Source organism: Panthera uncia, chromosome D2 (genome assembly GCF_023721935.1).
Source record: "Panthera uncia isolate 11264 chromosome D2, Puncia_PCG_1.0, whole genome shotgun sequence".
Classification (NCBI taxonomy): Eukaryota; Metazoa; Chordata; class Mammalia; order Carnivora; family Felidae; genus Panthera; species Panthera uncia.
Window position 1 is genome coordinate 73,551,681 of NC_064818.1, and position 21,969 is coordinate 73,573,649.

The window sequence follows — 21,969 nt, forward strand, 5'->3', positions numbered from 1 at the left end:
GTGAAGATTGAAGATAGCAAGAACCAAACTCTACCATAAAAAAGATCCACGCCCAAAACAATGTGATTTTTCTTTAACGTTGTTCATTGCAATGATAGTTTGTACATTTGAGATGCAAGGTTTGGGAGCATAAAACCACAGTTGATGCAATCTTTCTTTAGGCTTCAAAAGAAGCCAGGTGAGTTTCTGTTTGTACTTCTATTTTCTCCCAGGCTTTGTTATGGTGTCAGATCTACATTCCAGATCTCCTTAAGCCCTTGGAAAAAAAGTGATTAAAACGTAATTGAGAGACGCCAGTGTCCCCGAGTATCAGCATATAAGGGAGCAAAGCAGGGGGTGGGCGAGACTCTAGTTTAAAACAACTTTAAAGGCTCACGATGACTTTGTTTTTATAGGAAGGAGCGGCAGCAGGCACCCAGCAAGGCGAGTCCCAGTCCAGGGAACACCCACTCGGCTCCAGGCTGAGAGAGAGAGTCTGAAAACCGAAACCAGCCCAGCGCACACCGACGACGCCCCTGAGGCTGCCTGCCCCGCCGGCCAGTCTCTGCCCGGGGACACCCGCGCGGGCGGCAGGGCCAGGGTGGAGGGGGAGGAGGAGGGGACGGCGGAGGGAGAGGAAGGGGAGGAGGAGGAAGGAGTGGGGGAGGGGCGGCCGGCAGAGGCCCCGCCCACGCCCCGCCCCGCCCCGATTATAGCCGATGACTCAGGGCGGAGCTCCGCATCCAACCCGCTCGCCGCCAACTTCTCTGGATGGGACCAGAAGTTTCTAGCCGGCCAGTTGCTACCTCCCTTTATCTCCTTCCCCGTTGGCAGCTAGGAGGCTATTTCCAGACACTTCCACCCCTCTCGGGCCACGTCACCCCCTCCTTTAATTCATAAAGGTGCCCGGCGCCGGCTTCCCGGACACGTCGGCGGCGCGCACCGCTCTCGAGCCGGCCGCAGTCAGCGAGCGACTCCGCGCCTGGAGGCCCGGCACCCCACGACCAGGCACCCCCCGCGACCCGGCACCCCGGCGGCCGCCCCTTCGGGCCGACCCCAACCCAACATGAGCGCTGCCACCCACTCGCCCATGGTGCAGATGGCGTCCGGCAGCGGCGCCGGCGACCGCGACCCCCTGCCCCCCGGCTGGGAAATCAAGATCGACCCACAGACCGGCTGGCCCTTCTTCGTGGACCACAACAGCCGCACCACGACGTGGAACGACCCGCGCGTGCCCCCCGAGGGCCCCAAGGTGAGCCGGCCCGCTCGGCGCCCCGGCCGGCGCCCCCCCTCGACGGCGAGCGGCGGGGACCGCTGCACCCGGCCGGGTTGCGGGGTCCCGGAGCGCACCTGCGGGTGGACGCCCGCGCCCGGGCTCGGCCTGCTGTGCCCCGACGAGCCCCCGCTCCGGCCCGCCCTTGGCCGGCGTCGGGGCGAGAGGGAGGCCCCGGAGGGGAGGAAATGTTTCCCCCCTCCGCCGCGTTTGGTTCCCGGGAAGTGCGACCCGCGCTGTGGCGCCAGGTGCCGTCCACCGGCCGGATCCGAGGGACCGAGGACCGGGTGGCTGGAGCGGGCCCGGGCTCCGGAGGGGCGGCCGGCCTGGTCACCTCTGGAGGCCCGGGCCAGGCCCCGCCGCCGCCTCTGCCGCCGCCCGCTGGGGCGGAGGTCCCGGTTTCCCTGCGGTCCGCGCTGCGGCGGACGCCGGCGAGGGGGCCCACTCGCCAGCTTGGGGGTGGTCTCGCAGGTGTTTTGTCTCCTAAAATTCCTCAACTTGCTCGAGGGGCATCTTAACTGGCTCAGGCACAGAGTGACTCAGGGAACTGATGTAAATATACTCCCCCGTTTTTATATCTGAAATTAAAATTGTTTTCTTCTTTGAAACGATTTTCAATAATATATTTTAGTATGATTTGTTGAAAAACAAGGCGTTCTTCTGCCAGGCAATTTCAGAACTAAAGATGTGAGACTGTCTCATGGTTGACCATTGCCTTAGGACATTGCCTCATGCTGGCGTGAAAGAGAATGGTTTTTGTTTTTGTTTTTTTTTAATGGCATACATTCCCTTCCTTGTTATGGTATTAAAATACTTAGGATTTGTTTCCAGTAGATACACAACAAATACAGAAATACTTTCGTGAATGCAGCATGCCTTATTTACATATATGCAGAAATATAAACTCTTTAGTCCTTAGGAGCATGAAAATTTGGAAATAGAAAGTTGGGATCAATCTGTTAACTTAAAAAATTACAACTAAGTGTGTTACTCTTCCAATTTTCCACAGATTTGTGCTTTTTCAAAATAAAAGTCTTGGCAAAAAGAAATACACTTAAAGAAAGGGTAATGATATACTGTCTGGGCAAAATTTTAAAAAGCCATAAAGAGCCGGTCAGTTGTTTTGAAGATTTAAAAATTCACAAAATTAAAAATGCTTTATAATTATTTTAGAAGAAATATTTGTATCATCCACTTTCATTTCTAAATGACAAACATTGATAAAAATCTGGTGCCCAACAGTGAGACGTAGGGACATTCAGCAACTTCCATTTATAAGAGTTGAATTGTATATTTATATCTGGAAAATTAGTACAAGAGTATGTAATTAGCTGGGATGGGTATAATCATATATATTTTTTTTGTATGCCTGCTCAGCCCATTATTGGGTGAAACTAAAGCACATTTCAAACCAGCCCTGTTACTGCAGTCTACATGGATGTCGATCTTTGGTGTGGTGTAAAACTATCAGTTTGAGGCCTCCTTCCTATAGAGACGGGGACTGTCAGAATCTGCCATACCCTTTGTTGTAAGTGAAGGTCAAGTTTGAACATAGCCACTGTTAAGTGCAGTGTAAACCCAGAATGCCAACACTTTGTTTTTAGCATGAGACTCACCCAGCAAGTTGAGATCTTTGTGTACCCATCCGGTGAGTTGGTTAGGCTGTGGTTTCATAAACTCTTTTTAAAGGGGAAAAAACAGGTTAAGTAACTTTCTTTCTTTCTTTTTTTTTAAAGATTTTATTTTTAAGTAACCTATACCCAACATAGGGTTCAAACACACAACCTTGAGATCAAGAGTCACATGCTCTACCGACTGAACCTGCTAGGCACCCCGGAATTACTAGAATTCTTTTTTTTTTTTCTTAAGTTTACTTATTTATAAATAAATAAGAGAGACAGAAACAGAGTCTCTGAGACTCTCAGAGAGAGAGGAAGACAGAGAATCCCAAGCGAACCCATGAAACCACGAGATCATGACCTGAGCCGAAACCAAGAGTCAGACACTTAACCGACTGAGCCACCCAGGCGCCCCTATCATTCTTAACAAATACGGCTACTAAATCAGAAGTCTGACCCTGGAAAAGGGGATTTGAAAATTAAGTCAGAATTTTAAAGTCAAAAGGCCCATGAAGATCTCTTAGCTCAATCTCTTTGTTTTACTGACAAAGAAACCCAGACAATTAAAGTGTGTCTCCAAAGGTCACTCAGTACCAATAGCAAAGAGAACTACACCAGAAAGTCCTGATAAGAGGCAGGGTATCTGTTCAGAAGAAGGTAGAAGTGTCTTGAATTTTTATGAAACTGAAGCGTGCAGGCTGGACTACTTCATTGTCTTTGTGTCCTCTAGGCCACCACGTACTGGGTGGCTGACCTCTGTGCTGTGATTACTTGGATGGTGATGACTGGATATGATAACTCAAGAAATGAGTTCTCTTTACCAAATTAACTACTCGAGATTTGTCCGCATGGCACAAAACTTGAGAAAACTGACATTCAGTTTCTTAGCTCCTTGCCCTTCATTGTTCTCATACCTGTGCTTTGATAATACACAGAACATCTGGGTGATTAATTCAGATTCTCTTACACGAATGACACTTTTTCTCCAGACTAAATACAACGGAAAATCTTCAGTACTGTTTCATATTAGAAATTGGCTTCTTACTTCGTAGTAAAAAGGGTCCTGGTGTACAACAAAGGGCGTTTTGGGGGGAGATGAGCTAAGAGGACCTTTCAAGCATCCTTATTTTCAGGAGGCGATGCCATCAGTCGATAAAGAGGAAGCCCTTTTTTGGGCACGGCAGCTTCTGGGTGTTTACGGTCTAACCTTGCTGGGAGAGGAGTGGCTTTCATGGAAAGGAAGTGACTACAACTCTGTTTCATTGAGTCTTGTACTCTGTCATTTTAGAGTTGATCCTCCCACATTGCTCTGAAGTAGTGAGAGTGACTGTTTGTCCCTAGTTTTACAGAGGAGGCAAGTGAGAGCAAGCGTCTTGCCCTTCATCGAAGAGGCAGGGCAGCTACAGGCTAAGACATTGGGCTTTACCTGACTCCACTCTATGCACCCGGACCTCCCCACCTGCAGTCTTCCTGGATGTCAATTTTCTGCACTCACGGGCTTGCCACTAATCTTCTGGCAAGTTCATTCTGGTCCAGGCCCCTTCCCTGGCAGAGAGGTTGGTGCTCACTCTGGAGTCTGAAGGTGCACAGCCGCCCCTTGCCTGCTCTCCCCTGATTAAACAGAGACCAGATGCTTTGGAGTACTGTGCTGTGCTGCTCTGTCACAAACCTTCCTGGGACAAGGGGAGAGACCCTTCTCCCTCAGTGAGCAGGGCTTTCTAGCTCTGTAGACCTTAGAGGTCACCGGCACAGAATCCCGAGGCCGGCAGTCTCCTGGGAAGCCTTTTAAGAGCACAGATTACCAGCGGCCTCATCCCTCTATCTGTCCCCTGCCCCCCCCCCCCCCCATGTTTAGTCCACATTGCCCAGAAATCTGTATGTCTGAAAGGTTTCCCTGATCCTTTTGATTTTGCCACACTGGCATTTGGGAGCCCCTGGTGGATGGTGATCCCATTTTGTAGGGGGAGGGGAGCTGTGATTTACTGTACCCTTTCCTGCATATGAGCCCTGGAATCCCTCAAGCTGTGCCTGTCTAACATCTAACTTGCATAGCCTTTGCCTGAGGCCCCATTTTGCTTCTTGGTGAAATTCCCTGGTGCCGACTTGCATGAGTATGAACATGGGGATGGCAGTGCCCTGAGTCAGATCCAGGGCAGTCCCAAGAGACCCTCCTGTACCCCAGAAAGATGTGAGGCCAGAGCATTTCCTTCCTGTTTGGCCCTCCCAGCAGAAGCTCACCAGAATAATCTGACAGATTACATTCAGGCCCTGGAAGAGAGATGTAGAAACATCCTCTCAGAGGAAATTGGAAATGTTTGTAGTTACAATTGAAGTGGAGAGACCCACTTATTCTGCTTCATGTTTAGCAGAGCCTCCTGAATTTTCTTACAGATGAGATCATTTTGCTCTTTGCAGATCGATTAGAAGCTCGCGGGCCTCTTAGCAGAATCAGAGCACAATCAGGAAATGAGTGGTCCTTCTCCCCTTTGTATTTCCAGCAAGTTGCAGTGATGGAGGAGCAAATTCCTTTGCGACTGATGAGCAGGGATTTGTTGGGGGGGAGGATGAAGAACGTGGGCCACATGCCTTAATGCCCAGCTCATCCAGGACCTCCATTTTACCCTCCAGAGAACAGGCTGTGTTTGGCAAGAACTGAACATAATTCGTCCCCCGTTTTGCAGCGTAGCTTTGCCCTTTACGAGGGGAAAGCCGGTACACAGGAACTGTGGCGGCATTTGACATTAGCCGGGGCCGAGGAAGGCTTAGCTCTTTGATGCTGTTGGGGCCGGTTGTGAGTCAGAAAGCTCCATACCACCGGTGAGACTTGATTAGCACTGTCCTCCTGTTCCCATTTCTGGAATGACACACAGTTGCCTTATATAAGGCACTCTACATATCTATTACTTCCTATTGGCATTTATAAACGGTCTGATGCTTATCATCAAAGGTAGGAAACCATGCATAACCCAAACCTACTCTTCCTCCTTTGCATTTTTGCTGTCTTAATGCTGCTCTTAAATATTTAAGACACCTTACGTAGGAAAACTGGGAGCAAAAGACAAAGGCCTTGCTTATTAGGAACCTCTGAGGACCCATTAATGCTGATGAACGCTGAAGAAACCTCTAGCAACCTGATTATGGAATTCTTGAGCCCCTCCCTGCTCCCCATTTCTGGCTCATCAAGTCTTCACTGGGTCTCCTCTTGTGCCTCTGATCTCAGACTCACGGCTTGACTTTTGAAGCTAAGCACTAAATCCCATCCTTTGCAAATATGGACATTGATTCCCACTGCTTGCTTGGCATTGTGTGACTGCGTGAGATATGTGATGTTACTAAGTCATCACTTATTTCTGTGTAGATTTCTTTGGGGGCCTTAGAAGCCAGGCAGCTTGTGACAGCTTCATTAGGGAGAATTTCTTTAGGATAGAATGAATCTAATATTTTTTCGTCTGCCAACATGTTTGTATAAGTATGTGTATATGCACACACGTGTTTATATTAACATGTCAAACACTGGGTAGGGGCATTACAAACCTTATTTCTTTAAATCCTCAAAACAGGTCTCTAAGATAGAAACTACTAGGTGCTTCTGAGGCCTGTCAGCTGTGATAAAGCGGAAAGACTGTTGTGGCCAGAGGTTTACCCTCACCTTGCCCCCTCTGAGCCTGGCTGCTTCTCAGAACTCCTTTATACTCAGAGCTCACCAGGCACAGCCCCCGTTGATTAGAAACCACTTGTGTCTTGAGTCTGGATCTGACTTAGGAGATGGGCCCAAGTTCTTCATTCATTCGTTCCGTCCGAAATTGACAGAGTGCCTGCTCTCTGAAAGTCACAGTGTTCAATGCCATATGGAGGACAGTTCTGTCTCTTTCCGAAGCTGTCTCTGGGCAGCGTTTCTTACGTGTAGATGTCTCCAGTTGGAAGCAGGCTCTCCCTGCCCTGGACTCCACGTCACTTTGATTCAAATCTTTCTTCCAAAAGGCGGCACTTTTCTGCTTTGCCTTAGGGTCATGTCCCTGTGGGCCGAGAGTTCCAGGGGCAGGCTGTGTCTGTCATCTTTCTGTTTCTCAGTGCCTGGCAGGATCTACAGTCTCAGTAAGTGATTCTGTGCGGGGAAGGGTAAAACACGGGCTGGGTTCCGGAGTGGACAGGCTGGTAAAAGAAAAGCCACCCTTACTGAAGTACAGTCTTAAGCCCAGAGTGAATGTAAGTTGCCGAAAGCTCTATCTGTTCGTTCCAAAGTACTGCAGTGTTGTCCTGGGCTCCCAAATGTCCCCCAGGAGCCAGTTCCTTTTTACTGTATTTCTAAATGGGCTTTTCTCCACAAAGGACTTAAGTATTGATTCCCTGACTTCATCCTTATGAGTCTGGAGAAGCTCTTTTTTGTCCCTACCAGCAACACAGCATCTTGGAACAGACCTGCTGGAGAGGCTGGGAGCTCACAGCAGCCAGACACTGCTGATGCCCAGCTGCACAGAGAGCAGCCTCAGCACTGTCAAAGGAATCTCTCTCTCTCTCTTTTTTTTTCTCCTTGTGGCTGGCAGTAAGACCAGATACTGCACAGTGAAGCTTCTTATTCACTGTCAATTCAGAAAAGCCCAGAATTTCAGATTGCTCACTGCCTACGTCAAGAGCCTGTAAACAGTGTGGCTGCCCAAGAACTCCTAGCACAGAGCTGTGTCCCCAGTGACTAAGGTGAGACTTGCCACTGAAAATTCCCTCGCATCCTGTTGGAGAACAACCATTTCCTATCTTGAAATAACTTCCTCAGTGTTCCTTAGGGTAGAATTGTAGACTTTTGGTTATTTAATTTAATTTAATTTTTTATTTTGTTAAATATTTATTTTTGAGAGAGAGACAGCGTGCGAGCAGGGGAGGGGCAGAGAGAGAGAGGGAGACACAGAATTTGAAGCAGGCTCCAGGCTCTGAGCCATCAGCACAGAGCCCGACTCGGGGCTTGAACTCACAAATATCAAGACCATGATATCTGAGCTGAAGTTGCACACTTAACCAACTGAGCCGCCCAGGTGCTCCGATTTTTTGTCAGTTATCTTAAAGATTCTTCTTGGACACTGAATGGGTGAAAAAATAATTTAAAAACTCCGGGGGTGCCTGGGTGTCTCAGTCAGTTGAGCGTCTGACTTTGGCTCAGGTCACGATCTCATGGTTGGTGGGTTTGAGCCCCATGTCGGGCTCTGCGCTGACAGTGTACAGTCTGCTTCGGATTCTCTGTCTCCTTACTCAGCCCCTCTCGCACACATTCTCGCTCTCTTTCTCTCTCAAAATAATGAACATTTTAAAAAAACCTTTTTTTTTTTTTAATCCAAACATCGGGAGGCTAGGGAAGAATGTGTGTGTGCAGAAGACAAGGCAGCTGCGTCACTTTTTGATTAGTCCCACGGACCCTGAGTGTCAGAGTGGGACCAGCTCTCCTGCCCAGATGGAGCTGGGTTTTCTCCCTCCTGAGGCCCCGTGCTGGATGCGCAGGGCCGGCCGTGGTGACTCAGAACTGAGCGGGGCGCCCTCCCTCTCGCCTGCCGTGCCTCGGCCAGGCAGTGACTCAGCACCAAGCACTGGCTCCCTGGCCCAGAGCACACTTGAACTGAATGTTCCAGGTCTTGAGCCCCAGCCCGGCTCGACTGGGCAAAACGAAATGCTTTCTCCCCTACTGCGTTTTACCCTGGGAAGATGAAGGGTTTGAAGACAGCCACAGTTATTATCAGAGTGCACGGTGTGGCAGGAATAGTGAAAGGGTTAATACATCTCTGGCCTTGATGTCAGACACACCTGGGTTCTAGTGATCTCAGATAGATCACTCACTCTCTCCGAGCCTCAGTCTGCCCTTCTGTAAACTGGGAACACAACATTCCCTGTCCAGCAGGATTGTGACGATTAGGGGGATAGTGCATGGAGAGTGAGGAGTCAGGGCCTGACTGGACACGTGTGTATAACCCGCGGAAATAGTCACAGCCTCCACTAAGAAGTGGGAGAGGACTCACCACATGGCAGACAGATGTGGCCAGACATGGGTCTGTTGGCTCCCAGGTGGGGCTCCAGTCTTGTTTCTCAGAAGCAAAGGCCTCTTATCCCCCTTGTACCACCTCAGCCGACTCTCTTTCGACCAGTGTCTGGATGCCCTCAGTACCCTCCCCAGGGTTCCCATGCCCCTCATAACTCAGGTACACGTCAGGGGAGTCAAATGAAGGCCGCAGGGCCTTCTGGGGCCTCACCCAAACCTACAAACCACAGCCCCAACCAGCTTCACCCCTGATTCATCCCTGATTCCTCAGCCGAGACAGGCCAGGAGGAATTGTGTTTCCTGCACTCTGCTGCATGGGGTGGCGTCTTAACTCTGAATCTCGACTCCTTAAGGGGAGTGTCTCCCTCTGCATCTCTGCACAGGCCCCAAGACAGTTGCCAGGCAGGAACTAGGTGCCCGGTCAAGTGTTGTGGGGAAACTGAGCCACGTTAAAGAGGATCTGGCCATTTCCATTTGCACAGCTGTTCTGGCCCCAGCTCTACGGGGTGGAAACGGCACTGCAGGTGGAAGGAGAGAGGGCAGTTTTCTAATTGCCACTACCCTCTTGGGGGGGAGTGTGACTGTTGGAGGAATGCTTTGAGCAGCTGTTCAGGGCCGGGAGGAGAGTCCCCAGGAATTCCCCTCAAGGAATCATTGAACCAGCTACCCTTGGTTAAAGGGGCCCTTGCCCTAGCTGCTTTGGTGAATTGGAGGCTGGGGTAGGGGACTGTGTTTTGTACAACATGCAGGTCTAGTGAAGCCCTGCACCCTGATACCAACGAACACTTGCATAGTTGGTGTCTAGCAGACCGTAGAGCCAAGTGATCGATCCGTGTTCCACCACAGCATGAGACAAGTCCTCGAGAAACTCATGGAAATGGACCACGAGGGAGTCTCTTTATCTAATTCGGACAGTTTCCTTCCTGCTGTGGAAATTTCAGGTACTTTTCCATCTGTGATTCGTGATTGCAGATTGATTAGAGCAGGTGTTCCTACCCCCTTTTTTTTGGAAGAGGAACCAGTTAGTGCTTTTCATTCCCTGAAGCTGTGAACTTCAGGAGCTGGGCATTCAGTGACTGGGGTTCCTGGCTTGGTAACTGCCCCTGTGACCTTGGGCCACATCTGCTACGTGGAATCCTTGAGGAGGGCTCCAGGGGGTGGGGGAAACGGGAAGGCTGGAGGCTGATGCCAAACTGGCCAGCTGTGGCCCATGGTGCCTGGCCCCCGCCCTGGTGGGGGACACACTGAGACTGTTGGTGTGATACCAGCAGATGAATTCTGCTCCCGGCCAGGTCCTCCTGTCCCAGCCTAGCCTGGTTTTTCTCACTAGGTCTTGGGCGGGAGTGCAAGGAGCCCCAATCAGTGTAAGTTGGGTGTGGATTTGTCCTCAGGGCAGGCCCCCTCAGAGTCACTTGACTAGGGCTTTTTGGGGGTGGGGGGGGCACAGGGGGGTGGTGGTTAGGGCTCAGGCCCCTAGAGTGTTGGGCTGTGATTGCTTCCAGGTTGGAAAACACAGATACAGTTCCCAGCAGAGAAAATGGCACCCTTGCTAATTAGTGTTCTTAAGACGCTCAGATAAAGGAGCTTCTAACTCTTAGCAGGTTTATTACTAACTGGTGAGACCACTGAGGTTTTAGGCTTTGTAAACTATGGGCCCAACCAACTGTTTCTCGGAAAAGCTGCATCTACCAATAACTATTTGTGGAATGAAGGAACGTGATTGTGTAGGGCTTGGAGCACTTAGCTTACAAAGACTTTCTTGTGCCTTATTTTACTTCTATCTTGCAAAAATCCCTGGGAGATGTGGGGACTTTTACGGCCTGAGAAACTGAGTCTTGGTAGCAAGGAATCCTGTCTGAGGGCACATAGCTGGTGAGCAGCAGGGTGGGATTAGAGTTCAGGGTGGCAGCTTGGAGCCCAGGGCTCATGCTGGTTCACTCCTGCTTGTTTGGACACAGCCAGAAAGAGAAGAGGTGTTAAGTTTCATCCCTATAGAAAGTTTTCCCCAGTGGGAACACATAGGGACACCCAGCTCAGCGATTCCGGGATAAAATAATATGTGCTTTGATAACAGGCAATCAGATAAAGCCTGCAGTCACCTGTGGCTGAGTTGCATCTAGAATTTGTGGTCAGCACAGACTCTTGTCTTACCAGGAGTGCTATACGGGGATTTCTATGGAGGTGGATTTTGCTTACTGTTCACAATTTACCTGCTATCCATTATGTGCCCCAAACGGGGTTTAGGCGGAGGGAGAGACCCTTTATCACAATCCAGTGGGAACTGGAGGAATTTTGAGTTGGTTGTGGGATATATTAAATTGGCAGTGATAATTTCTATGACCTGAAATACCAAACAGAAAGTTTTGGAAGAATGTTGAAGCTCAGCTATGTGCTCTAGAAGGAGGTTTTTCTTCTCCGTTTCCTGGCTGCTAGAAGTGAGCCAGGCTACTCAGTTTTGATCCAGGTCCTGCATATATGGGGAGGTCAGGATTCCTGTTTTCCTCCATCTTTTTTTTTCTTTGTTTTAGAAGTTTTGAAGTGTCATTAGTAAAATTCAAACCCTGACCATTGTGAAGGCTCTTCTGGCCTAAAAACCCAGTTAATGGCTCTGTGTCCTACTTAAGACTCCAGGCCTGTCTAGGCGGAAGTGCTGTGGGGCAGCCCTAAGAGTTGCCTTTGTTACTCTTCCCCTTCATTCAGATGTGCTGATGGGAGCTGTAACTTGTAGGTACCGATAACACTTTGAAGAGGGCTGTGCCGTGGAGTTGAGTTTAGGGGTTTTCAGGGATCAGAGGCCACTCAGTGTACAGGGAACTGACTGTGGATGGGTCAAGGCAAACCCTGCTCCCCGGCTGTCCCCAAAGCAGCTGAGGCCATGAAAGTGCAATGCCCCAGCACAGTGGTTGGCATATGCCTTGTAGGTACCCAAGAATGTTGTTCCTGCCCTGCTTTTAAGGCACAAGACGTCCTTCTTGGGGGTTGGAGGGTCAGCAGCCTCCTCTTCATTTAGGACATGAAACATTAGGGCACTTTGAATCCCAGTGACTTCTGTTATGATTTATGTTTATTCATTTCTTGAGAGAGAGAGAGTCCGAGCAGGGGAGGGACAGAGAGAAAGGGAGACGCAGAATCCGAAGCAGGCTCCAGGCTCTAAGCTGTCAGCACAGAGCCCGATGCAGGGCTCGAACCCACAGGTCATGTGAGATCATGACCTGAGCTGAAGTCAGATGCTTCACCGACTGAGCCACCCAGGTGCCCCTGTTATGATTTAAGTGAACACAGTTAAGAGTGGTCATTTTTAGATTTCTGTGACACCAACTTCTCGTTGTTTTTGAGCTTTATGTAGACATTTAGAGGTAGAGGGGACCTTGCAATTAGAGCCATGGAGAATGTCAGGGCTGAAAGGAACTTCACTTAGATCAGTGTTTCTCAATGCAGTCCTGGTTAGCTTCACCACATACCTACTGAATCAGACTTCTTGGAGTTGGGCTTGGGGTCTGCATTTTTGTGCATTTTCTGGGTGCTCCTGATGCCCCCTAGAGTCCGAGAACCACTGCTTTACAGAGCATCTGGGTCTCCCCTTCGATTTTAATAGCTGAGAAAACTAAGGTCCAGAGAGGGGATGTGGGCTGCTTGCATAACGAACATATTTAGGGGCAGATCCAGGATTAGAACCAAGTGCAGTCTCTTTCCACATCTCTTAGCTGCCCCCTTAGTGTACATTGTTATTAAAAACCAGCAAAGTTTAGACGTGCTCTTAAGCAAGCAAGACTTGCGGAAGTCCAAGGGCTCACCCAAGCTCAGAATCTGATCCCAGGCTTCTCTGATAATAATACCTTGTACTTAATAGGGCAAATTTTGGCTCATCTGGGGTAATTTTTCCTGCTTTTTATCCTGGCCATCTCCTGGAGTTGTTTAGTGCCCTGAGATATGCCTCAAGATTTTCCTGCAGTGCAAAGCAACGGAGAAAAATTAACCAATTCATTTTATAAATGAATGCAGTGCGTTCCTAATTGGATCTTGTATATAGGGATTCCTGATGTCTTTGCCCAAGATATAGATGGTGAGCAGAGCTACACTGGTCCTTACTCCTTAAGAAGCTACACACACAGGACCTTTGAGGGCAGGACCTCTAGTGGCCTGCCTGGTCACGTGATCACAGCTCTCCCCTCCCTCCCCAGAAGACTAACCCCAAGGCAGGGGCGATCCCTGGTCCCCACTGAGGTCAGAAGGGGGGCAAGTAGCAAGTGCTATGTCGAGGATGCTGGCATAACCAATAGGCTTTTTCTGGACGTGCTTGAACTGTGAAAAGACTTCTTAGGAGACTAAGGAGGCATGTTCTAATATTCTAGGAGGATCATAACTGTTACACATTTGCTTCTTTTACTTTTGTCATTTTAAATTTTTATATTTTGAGGCGCCTGAGTGGCTCATCAGGTTAAGCATCCAACTTCGGCTCAGGTCATGATCTCACAGTTTGTGGGTTCAAACCCTGCATCGGGGTCCGCGCTGACAGTGCAGAGCTTGCTTGGGATTCTCTCTCTTCCTCTGTCTCTCTGCCTCATGCTTTCTTTCTCTCTCAAAATAAGTAAACTTGAAAAATTTTTTAAGTTTTATCTTTTTTTATTACACTCGATGAAAAGCACCATCGAAGTACAGGAAGGGCAATTTAATTCTTTTATGTGGTGCTTTTTTAGTTAGTAAAAACTGAAGCATCTGCTACTGACGACTCTAATGATAGAGTAGACATGTGAGAAGATGGGTTGGGCTCAGTATTCCTGGTGTGGACCTTACTCTAGGCAGGAGCCTCATTTTTGGTTTAAATTATGCATTCATGTAGAAGCGTTTAGTTTTCTATTCTGTAAAGCTGGTATGGTTTTTCTGCTTACCTAAACCTAGTGTTTTCCTAAACAAAACCCCAATCAAAGTGGAAGGGGAGCATTCCTTTATTTATTTATTTTTAAAATGTTTATTTATTTTTGAGAGGGAGAATGAGCAGAGGAGGGGCAGAGAGAGAGGAAGAGAGGACCCAAAGTAGGCTCTACACTGACAGCAGAGAGCCCGATGTGGGGCTTGATCCCACGAACCGTGAGATCACGGATCATAACCTGAGCCGGAATCAAGAGTTGGAGCCTTAACCGGCTGAGCCACCCGGGTGCCATGGGGGAGCAGTCTTTTAGATGCGAGGCTCATGAAGAGACATGTGGTTTGTTACCGAATGGCATAGATGGGCCAACTCAGACGGAACCCAGAGTGCAGAACCTCAGGGTCCCCAGGCCACCCTTCCTGTCGCGGCCTTCCTGCTCGAGCCAGCAGGCACCGACACCTGCCAGGCAGCCCCAGGCTCAGAACGGGAGTCTTGGTAGCGGCCCCTTTCCCCTCGCTCCTACTGTCTTGCCAGCCTTTCCCCGCATTCTCCTGCTCGCCCTTCTGGGTCACCCTTCATTTCCATGCCCTCAGCTCTGCTTTGCCCACACTTCCTTGCTCTCGTCCCTGACTCTTCCCTCATCTCCTGAGGCGTCCTGGTTTTTCCTTCTGGCTCCTCCCGTCTTGCCGAGGCATCTCTCGTCATCAGCTCTCGGGATGGTCAGGCCTCTGGGCCTCCAGCCTTACCTTCTTCGGCTCAGCACTCACCTTCATGCGCTGTCCCCTTCCCCTCTGCTGCTCGAACGCCGCATCCTGCCTACAGTGACCACAGCTTTCCTTTACCCACCAAACATGGCACTTCTTCCCAGACCCAGGTGGAAGGAATATTGGCTCCAGGAGGTAGTCTCTGCTGTCACCTCCTCTGGGCAGGCAGAAATACTCTTCCTCCCCTCCCTCCTTCCTTTGTCTTCCCTTTTCTCTTTTAGTTGTACAGAAGATATTCAGCGAGATGCATAAAATGCACAGCTCTTGGCAGGCGGCTGCGGTGCCGTCTGGATCCAGGGGCTTCCCCCAGGAGGCGCCAAGCCTCGGCCAGGCCTATCTTAGGTTTCCAGGCCCTGGAAGGGGCTGAGTTGGAGGCACAGCTAACAGCCGGCTCTGTGGGGGCAGTGGGGTTGGCGGCCCTCACCTGTTGAAGCCGGATAGTGCGGGTGGAGTATGACAGGGGATGGGCAGTAGGGCAGGGGGAGGTTCAGGGAAGTGTGTATTTCGATAGATCTGTACATAGGCATATACCTGTTTACCAGCATGCAGAAAAAGAACATTTCCATCCTCATGGAAAGGTTCAAGACCCTCCCAGTTACTCCCGTTTCCTACGGGGCAGTCACTACTCTGAATCTTCTATCAGTTAACTTTGCTCTTCAGTTTTGATTCCTTTCACACTTTGGGGTCTGTGCAGCATGACCGTGTGCCTGTTTGGGGAGTGAACTTGCATGTGTTGCTGCCTTCTGGGCATCCCCCTTGGATGTGCCCTCCCAAAACCTCACAGCAGTCCTGCCAGATAGATGGGTGTCGCTAGCCCCGTTTTCTAGGTACGGGCATCAAAGCTCACAGGCTAAGAGAATTCCCCCAGATCACAGAACTGTTACTAACAGAGGTCAGACCGAACTGGCATCCTAGCTAAGACAGCCCCATCCTAGCTAGAGAAGCCCATTGTTTCCCCCACCCCCTTCCCAGAGCCTCCCAGGCTTTCTCTGTAGTTTTGCTTCCTGTTTGTTTGTGCCGTAAACTGTCTCGAAAGCCCCTAGTCGGCAGGAATGGAGCTTTGCCAGTTTGGTGACCCCCATAGTACCCAGCGCCCGAGTAGCAAGATGGTCACTGGGAGATGGTCACTGGGAGATGGTCGGTGGATGAGGGCTTCCTAACTGCCCTGCTCGAGGATTGTGCAGGCAGCTGAGGCTTGTGTGCATGGCTGGGAGGGAACAGTGAGGCCCCCAGGCAGCCAGCACAGAAAATGCCCAGGACTTGTCCAGGCCCCGGCTTCAGGCTGGAAGGAGGGGTGTCCCAGCGAGGGGTTAAGATGCTTAGATGGCGCGTTATGAGTCCGCACTGAGTGGCACTGGGTTTCCACGGCGTCTCTTGGTGCCTTGTCTCAGGCAGGGATTGGGTTTTGAATGTGAGGCCTGGACCCACTCCCTGCTCTTGGGTGACCTGAGAGCTAAACAGGCTGAAGTAATGTCGCCACCCTGAGCACGTGGGTATTCTAATCTGAGAGCGCCTGTCTGCTGGCGTCCCCAAGGACACAGCGACACCCTTGTCTCTTCTTGTGTGCAGGAGGCCCTCCCCGGGGCAGGGGCTCAGCAGGAAGGAAGCAGTTGATGGGCCTGAAAGAGTGAGGTTTCAGGGTCCACCACCACTGACTCTTGTGCAGGAACACAAACACAAGGCAAAAATCACAGTGGTCTATCACTCAGAATGCAAATCAGCCCTCAGCTTTCCTTCCTTGTGACTGGTTTTGCAGCAGTGAGAATTCTACCCTGCAAACTCCTGGACCCTCTGTCTTTGCCTCTGCAGCTCGGCCTTCTTAAGGAAGGGGAGCTCTCCTCCTTAATAGTCAACCTACCCAGATGTGCGTCAGGGGTGCAGTTCTGTAGCTGCCTTCTCTGTAAAGGCCCTTCTCGTGTTCCAGGAGATGGTCCAGACTGGAAATCCTGGGGGTCCCTGACTCTGGTTGCCCAGCCTGTGTTTGGTGAGAAAGGACATTGCCCCGTGAGTGACTGACCGGCCTTGTTGTCTGAAACCAGATCTTCCTCTGTGGTACATCTGGAACTTGGCCTTCTCAAAGGGTCCCAAAATAGCCAGGCCGCTGAAGGGACAGCTTCATGCGAGAACATGAGAGGGACCCCGGCCACTCCTCGCCGGAGCAGAGCCGGCTTTGTTGGCCTCCTCAGACCAGCATAATTAATCGTCGGCTTTCGTTCTCCCCCTGTGCTGCCCCCGCACTCCTCATCATCTCCCTTTCTTGCAGCTTGTTCTGAAAACGTCCCCGAGTAGGCAGGCTCGTCCCACAGCCGCTTCTCTGCAGAGGTGTTCAGACTGTGTCCTGTGTTTGGGTCCAGCACAAGTCCGTGTTAGGAAACGCTAGGACCTTTGAGGAAGCGGAGAAGCCGGCTGTGGTGTAGTGAGTTGGACTTGAGTCATCCTCGCACCTTCTGATCTGGGTCTCTGATTTGGGGGACAGTCAGTGGTTCTCCTACGTAACTGCTGCCGCTTGTCACCCATAAAAGGAACCTGTCTGACCAGTTTGGGAAATTGGGACCTCTTGGTGCTCAACGGATACCTTGGCCCAACTGCTTTCTCTTGAGGCCCCTAATTCTTAAACTGCTGGCCATAAGCAGCCGTGTAGGGGACGGGTTGTGTGATAGAAACGGGGTGCTGCGAGCTGTCTGTGTTCAGCCGTCTTGGCTGCTGCTGGGGGGCCCAGAATCACCCTGGGAGATGGGGACCCTTAGCACCACGCTTTTGCCACTTCGGGGTGCTTTCTTCCCAGTTCCTAACCACTCTGTTCCTCCTTTTTTGTGTTTTAGGAAACACCGTCTTCTGCCAACGGCCCTTCCCAGGAGGGCTCCAAGCTGCTGCCCGCGAGGGAAGGCCACGCTGTGTACCCCCAGCTCCGACCAGGCTACATTGCCATTCCTGTCCACCACGAGGGTGTGGACAGCCGGCAGCCGCGCCCTTCCTTTGTCTGTTCCCAGCCTGGCACACAGCGATTCCGAACCGAGGCGGCCACAGAGGCTCCTCAGAGGTCCCAGTCACCTCTGCGGGGTGTGGTGGAAGCCACCCAGCCAGATAAACAGTGTGGACAGGCGGTGGCAGCAGCTGCGGCGGCCCAGCCCCCAGGCTCCCACAGACCTGAGGTAAGGAGAGCGGGCTGTTGTGTTCTGGGGGCAGGCCCCAGACCCTGGGGCTAAAGTGCAGGGCATCCGGGCCTGGCCTGCAGCGGCAGAGGTCACCCAGCAAAGACAGCACTACGGCCACACGGTGTCCCCCCCACATTTCACAGCTGTGTTGTTTCAAGTGGGCAGGGGTCACGGCTTATCTTTGGGGTTAAGGAATTGGGCTTCACAAGGGTAAACAGCTTGGTCCAAATGCATAAAGGTACAAGTGTGGCGTTTCTGGGACCGGAAGCCTGGCCTTCTGGCTCCTAGTCCGGTGCTTCTTACTCCTGCTGGGCTGTCTGCATCAGCACCACAGGGATAGCAATGTGTTCTTTCACTCAGTTCCCTACTTAGGGGTGAGTATTAACTGCTTGGAGCTCTGTTGATGGGAAAACGAGGTGCCATGCCTGCCTTCACCGTGTCCCATGGTTTCAAAGGAAACCGAAAATAAAGAGTCCGGAAGTCAGCTGCTTGATGATAGGGTTTTATTTTTAAGCCTGAGGCCAGTGCTTCAGTGCACTAAACTCGAAAGGGTTCTTAATCTAGTTCTTAGCCAGGGATTTGAGGGCCGGTGGACCCCAGTAAGATTCCTGAGCAGTAAGTAAGCCGTTCTGGGTTTCCTGTCTGCAGATTATCCGGCTGTATCCACTGGCACTGTTTTTGAGCACAAATCCTCCGCTCCGTGTCTGTGCCCAGAGTTGGCATTGCCTCCCTCAGCCCTACTCTTTTCCCTTTTCAGAGTAGTACCTATGTATGTAATATTTTTGTTGTCAAAATCAAAAGTGACGCATCAGAGAAATCTTACCAAACTTGAGCTGACAGGACCCTTTGGAGCCAGCTGAGGAAATACGCACCTGACTTTCTAGGTGGTCCAGGGGCTGGCCACGTGGGATGTGCTGCTTCCGGTGCTTAGCTCGTTCTCTGTAGATGAGCAGAGAAAGGGTTAAGGAAAGACGTGACCTGCAGTGACCACAGGTGCGGCAGCAGTCAGAACCAGCAGGCTGAGCACCACCGCGTGCAGCCCAGGTGCCGAAGCATATCCACAGACGGTCTTACGGAATCTTCTAGTCACCTCGGGGAGGGAAGGGGCATCTGCTCCATACTGTAGACGGGGCTCAGAAGGCGATGGAGCTGGTAAGAATTGGAACACTCCAGACTCTAGAGCACTGAGTCCTAGCACCACAGTTTGGCGATGGAAGGTTTACAGGTGGAAGGTCCTGTTAAACGTGTTACCCTGAGGAGGCATGTGATGGAGACGAGGTTAGAGCACCTGGGTAGAGGGTCACTCATGGAGCCATGCCTCTACCCTTTGTGTCTCGTAGCGATCTCAGTCTCCAGCTGCTTCGGACTGCTCATCCTCGTCCTCCTCGGCCAGCCTGCCCTCCTCCTCCAGCAGGAGCGGCCCTGGCAGCCACCAGCTCCCCCGGGGCTACATCCCCATCCCCGTGATACACGAGCAGAATGTCACCCGGCCGGCAGCCCAGCCTTCCTTCCACCAAGCCCAGAAGACCCACTACCCAGCTCAGCAGGGTGAATACCAGACCTACCAGCCCATGTATCACAGGGCCCCGGGGGATGACTGGGAGCCGCGGCCCATGCCGGCAGCGTCCCCGTTTCGGTCTCCCGTCCGGGGTGCATCCAGCCGGGAGGGCTCCCCGGCCAGAAGCGGCACACCGGTGCACTCCCCTTCGCCTCACCGTGTACACACCGTGGTCGACAGGCCTCAGGTATGGAGTTGGTGTCAGCAGACTGACTATGGCAGCCCCTCTCCCGGGGCTGAGGAGCTCTTTGCAGGGGCCCTGGTTCCTCCACTGGTCGTGACCAGTTCACACACGTGTTACTGGGGGAAAGGGAGATCCTGGAAATGGCTGATCACCAGCAGAAGTGCAGGACAAGTGCTGGGAACTCTCAGTACTGTCTGTAGCTTTTGCTCGTTTTTCAGTGCGGCTGCCTTTGGGGCAGAACTTCAGCCACCGTGAAATGGCTGGACAGCAAGTAGAGTGTCACCCACATACGCTGTCTCAGTGTTTCAGTGCCCACCACACTTTGTGAAGGCGCTTCATAACCCTTCCGCATCCTAGCCGCAGCCTCGTCTTCAGTGCTCCAGACGGCTTGTCTCCTCCTCACGGGTACCCCTTCTCCCCTCTTTCCATTCTTGTCGCCTCTGTGCCTTTGCTCAGGCTGAACCAGCCCCCTGTGATGCCATTGCGATCCAGGTTTTCCCCATCCTGCAGGGGACAAGCCAGTGTTGCCTCTTCCATGAAGCCTACTCCTCTTTCTCATGGCACCTCATCACAGTCCCTTACAGCTCGGCCTGTGAGCACTCTGTGCATTTCGGAAGTGCTCATCTTACCTGTTTAGCTCAGCTCGGAGCTTGATGACAAGGACACGTCTTCCACCTCTCTCCCTGATGGCAAAGGACCGAGTTGCCTGACTGATGATGAGCCGGCTGGCTGGCTGGGAAACGTTCCAGTCTGGTGAAGTTGCGGGCACAGACCTGCTCATTCTTCAGGGGCAACTCGTGGGCACGTCCTGGAGGAGGGGGTCGCTGGTGTCAGTAAGCTTGGAGCTTAGCAGAGCCTTGAGCAGCCCTGGGACCCCACCTTGAGCAGCCGAGTTCGTTTCCTGCCACAGTTTTTAAAGGGAAAGCCCCTTGTAGACAAATGCGGGGTGTCTTACTATAAATGGTGACAGCACCGTCGTGTGGTTCTTTTTTTAGCTTCTTTGTATAGGAAAGAATTTCAGCCTTACAGAGGAGTTAACAAGAATCCTACAAAGAAACCCAGTCTACCCTTCATCCATATTCACTGTTAACATCTTGCTGTATTTGCTTTGCCATTTCTTCTCTCTGTATGTATCGTCCACGTGGTTTCTTTGTTAGAGATTTAATTGTAGATATCATGCTCCTTTACCCATGAATAATTCAGCAAATATTGCCCTAAGAAAGACCTTTTCATTCATAACCACAGTACAGTTACCAGAATCGGGACACTTAACCTCCTTACGTTGTTACCTGATACACAGTCCACTTTCAAATCTCCTTGAGAGCAGTTTCTCCTGCTCCAGGATCTAATCTAGGATCACGAGCGCTGCATTTAGGTATCATTTCTCTTCAGTCTGCTTCAATATGGAACAGTTCTTCGGCCTTCCTTTGCTTTCATGACCTTGACATTTTCAAAGAGGACAAGCCATAGAGCAGTCCCTCTTAGGAGTTTCTAAAGTCATTTTTCTCAGGGCGCCTGGGTGGCTCGGTCAGGTAAGCGTCTGACTCTTGATCTCAGCTCAGGTCATGATCTCACAGTTTGTGAATTTGAGCCCGTGTCAGGCTCTGCGCTTGACAGTGTGGAGCCTGCTTGGGATTCTGTTTCTTCTTCTCTTTACCCCTCCCCTGCTCTCTCGTTCTCTCAAATAAATTTAAAAAAATAATAAGAGTCATTTTTCATACCCAGCCCTTTTAAGCCCAAAGAGGGGTGTGTGGCTGGTTCCTGAATGATAGGGGCCAGATTTGAGGTCATGTGCATTAGCAAAAGAATCTGATGGAAAAGGATGTTGCTGGCGTTCAGATGGCTAAGTAGCCACCAGATCCTTCCTTGGGCTCAGGAATCCCAGGAAAGAAGTGCCCATCTGCAGTGCTAGAAAAGCTTCCCCTCATGTCTTTCCCATATATTTCCCATAGTCGGTGAAATAATATTTAATCCTGTTTCTGCTTCCCATAACCTTGTTTATGGTGCCCTCCTTTTTAGTGCTTGTTCAGATTTCTTTTTGAACATGTGCAAAGATTTGACCTAACTGAACATTATAGTGGAATTTAGTATTTTAGTATTAGTATCTCTTATTTCCCAGTTCATGGAATTAGGTGTCAGTTTTTTTTTTTTTTTTTAAGTTTATTTATTTTGAGAGAGAGCCAGTGGGGGATGGGGCAGAGAGAGAGAGAGAGAGAGAGGGAGAGGGAGAATCTCAAGCAGGCTCTGCACTGTCAGTGCAGAGTCCGACATGGGGTTCAAACCCACGAACCGTGAGATCATGACCTGAGCTGAAATCAAGAGTCGGACACTTAACCGACTGAGCCACCCAGACACCCCTCGGGTACGTGAGATTTTTAAAGGGTTTTGGCAAAAAGACTAATTCAAAACAGTATACAACTCTATGTGTATTGAAACATTATTTACAATGGCCAAGATATGGAAGCAGCCCAAGTATCCATTATGAAGAAAATGTGGCATGCATACACACACACACACACACACACACACACACACACACACACACACACAC

The 21,969-nt window shown here is 50.8% G+C and overlaps 1 protein-coding gene across 2 annotated transcripts in view; it reads left to right on the plus strand.

The window, feature by feature from the left end:
- The first annotated feature begins 673 nt into the window (after nucleotides 1–673).
- BAG3 (BAG cochaperone 3) overlaps nucleotides 674–21,969 on the plus strand; it is a 23,784-nt gene continuing 2,488 nt past the window's right edge. Inside the window, exons 1-3 of one of the 2 annotated variants that reach the window (XM_049646546.1) lie at nucleotides 674–1,231; nucleotides 17,344–17,673; nucleotides 19,017–19,421. In XM_049646546.1, the coding sequence (XP_049502503.1) occupies nucleotides 1,046–1,231; nucleotides 17,344–17,673; nucleotides 19,017–19,421 (921 nt within the window). In that variant the 5' untranslated portion in view covers nucleotides 674–1,045. The remainder of the gene's footprint in view (nucleotides 1,232–17,343; nucleotides 17,674–19,016; nucleotides 19,422–21,969) is intronic. The other variant, XM_049646545.1, reaches the window with a different exon arrangement.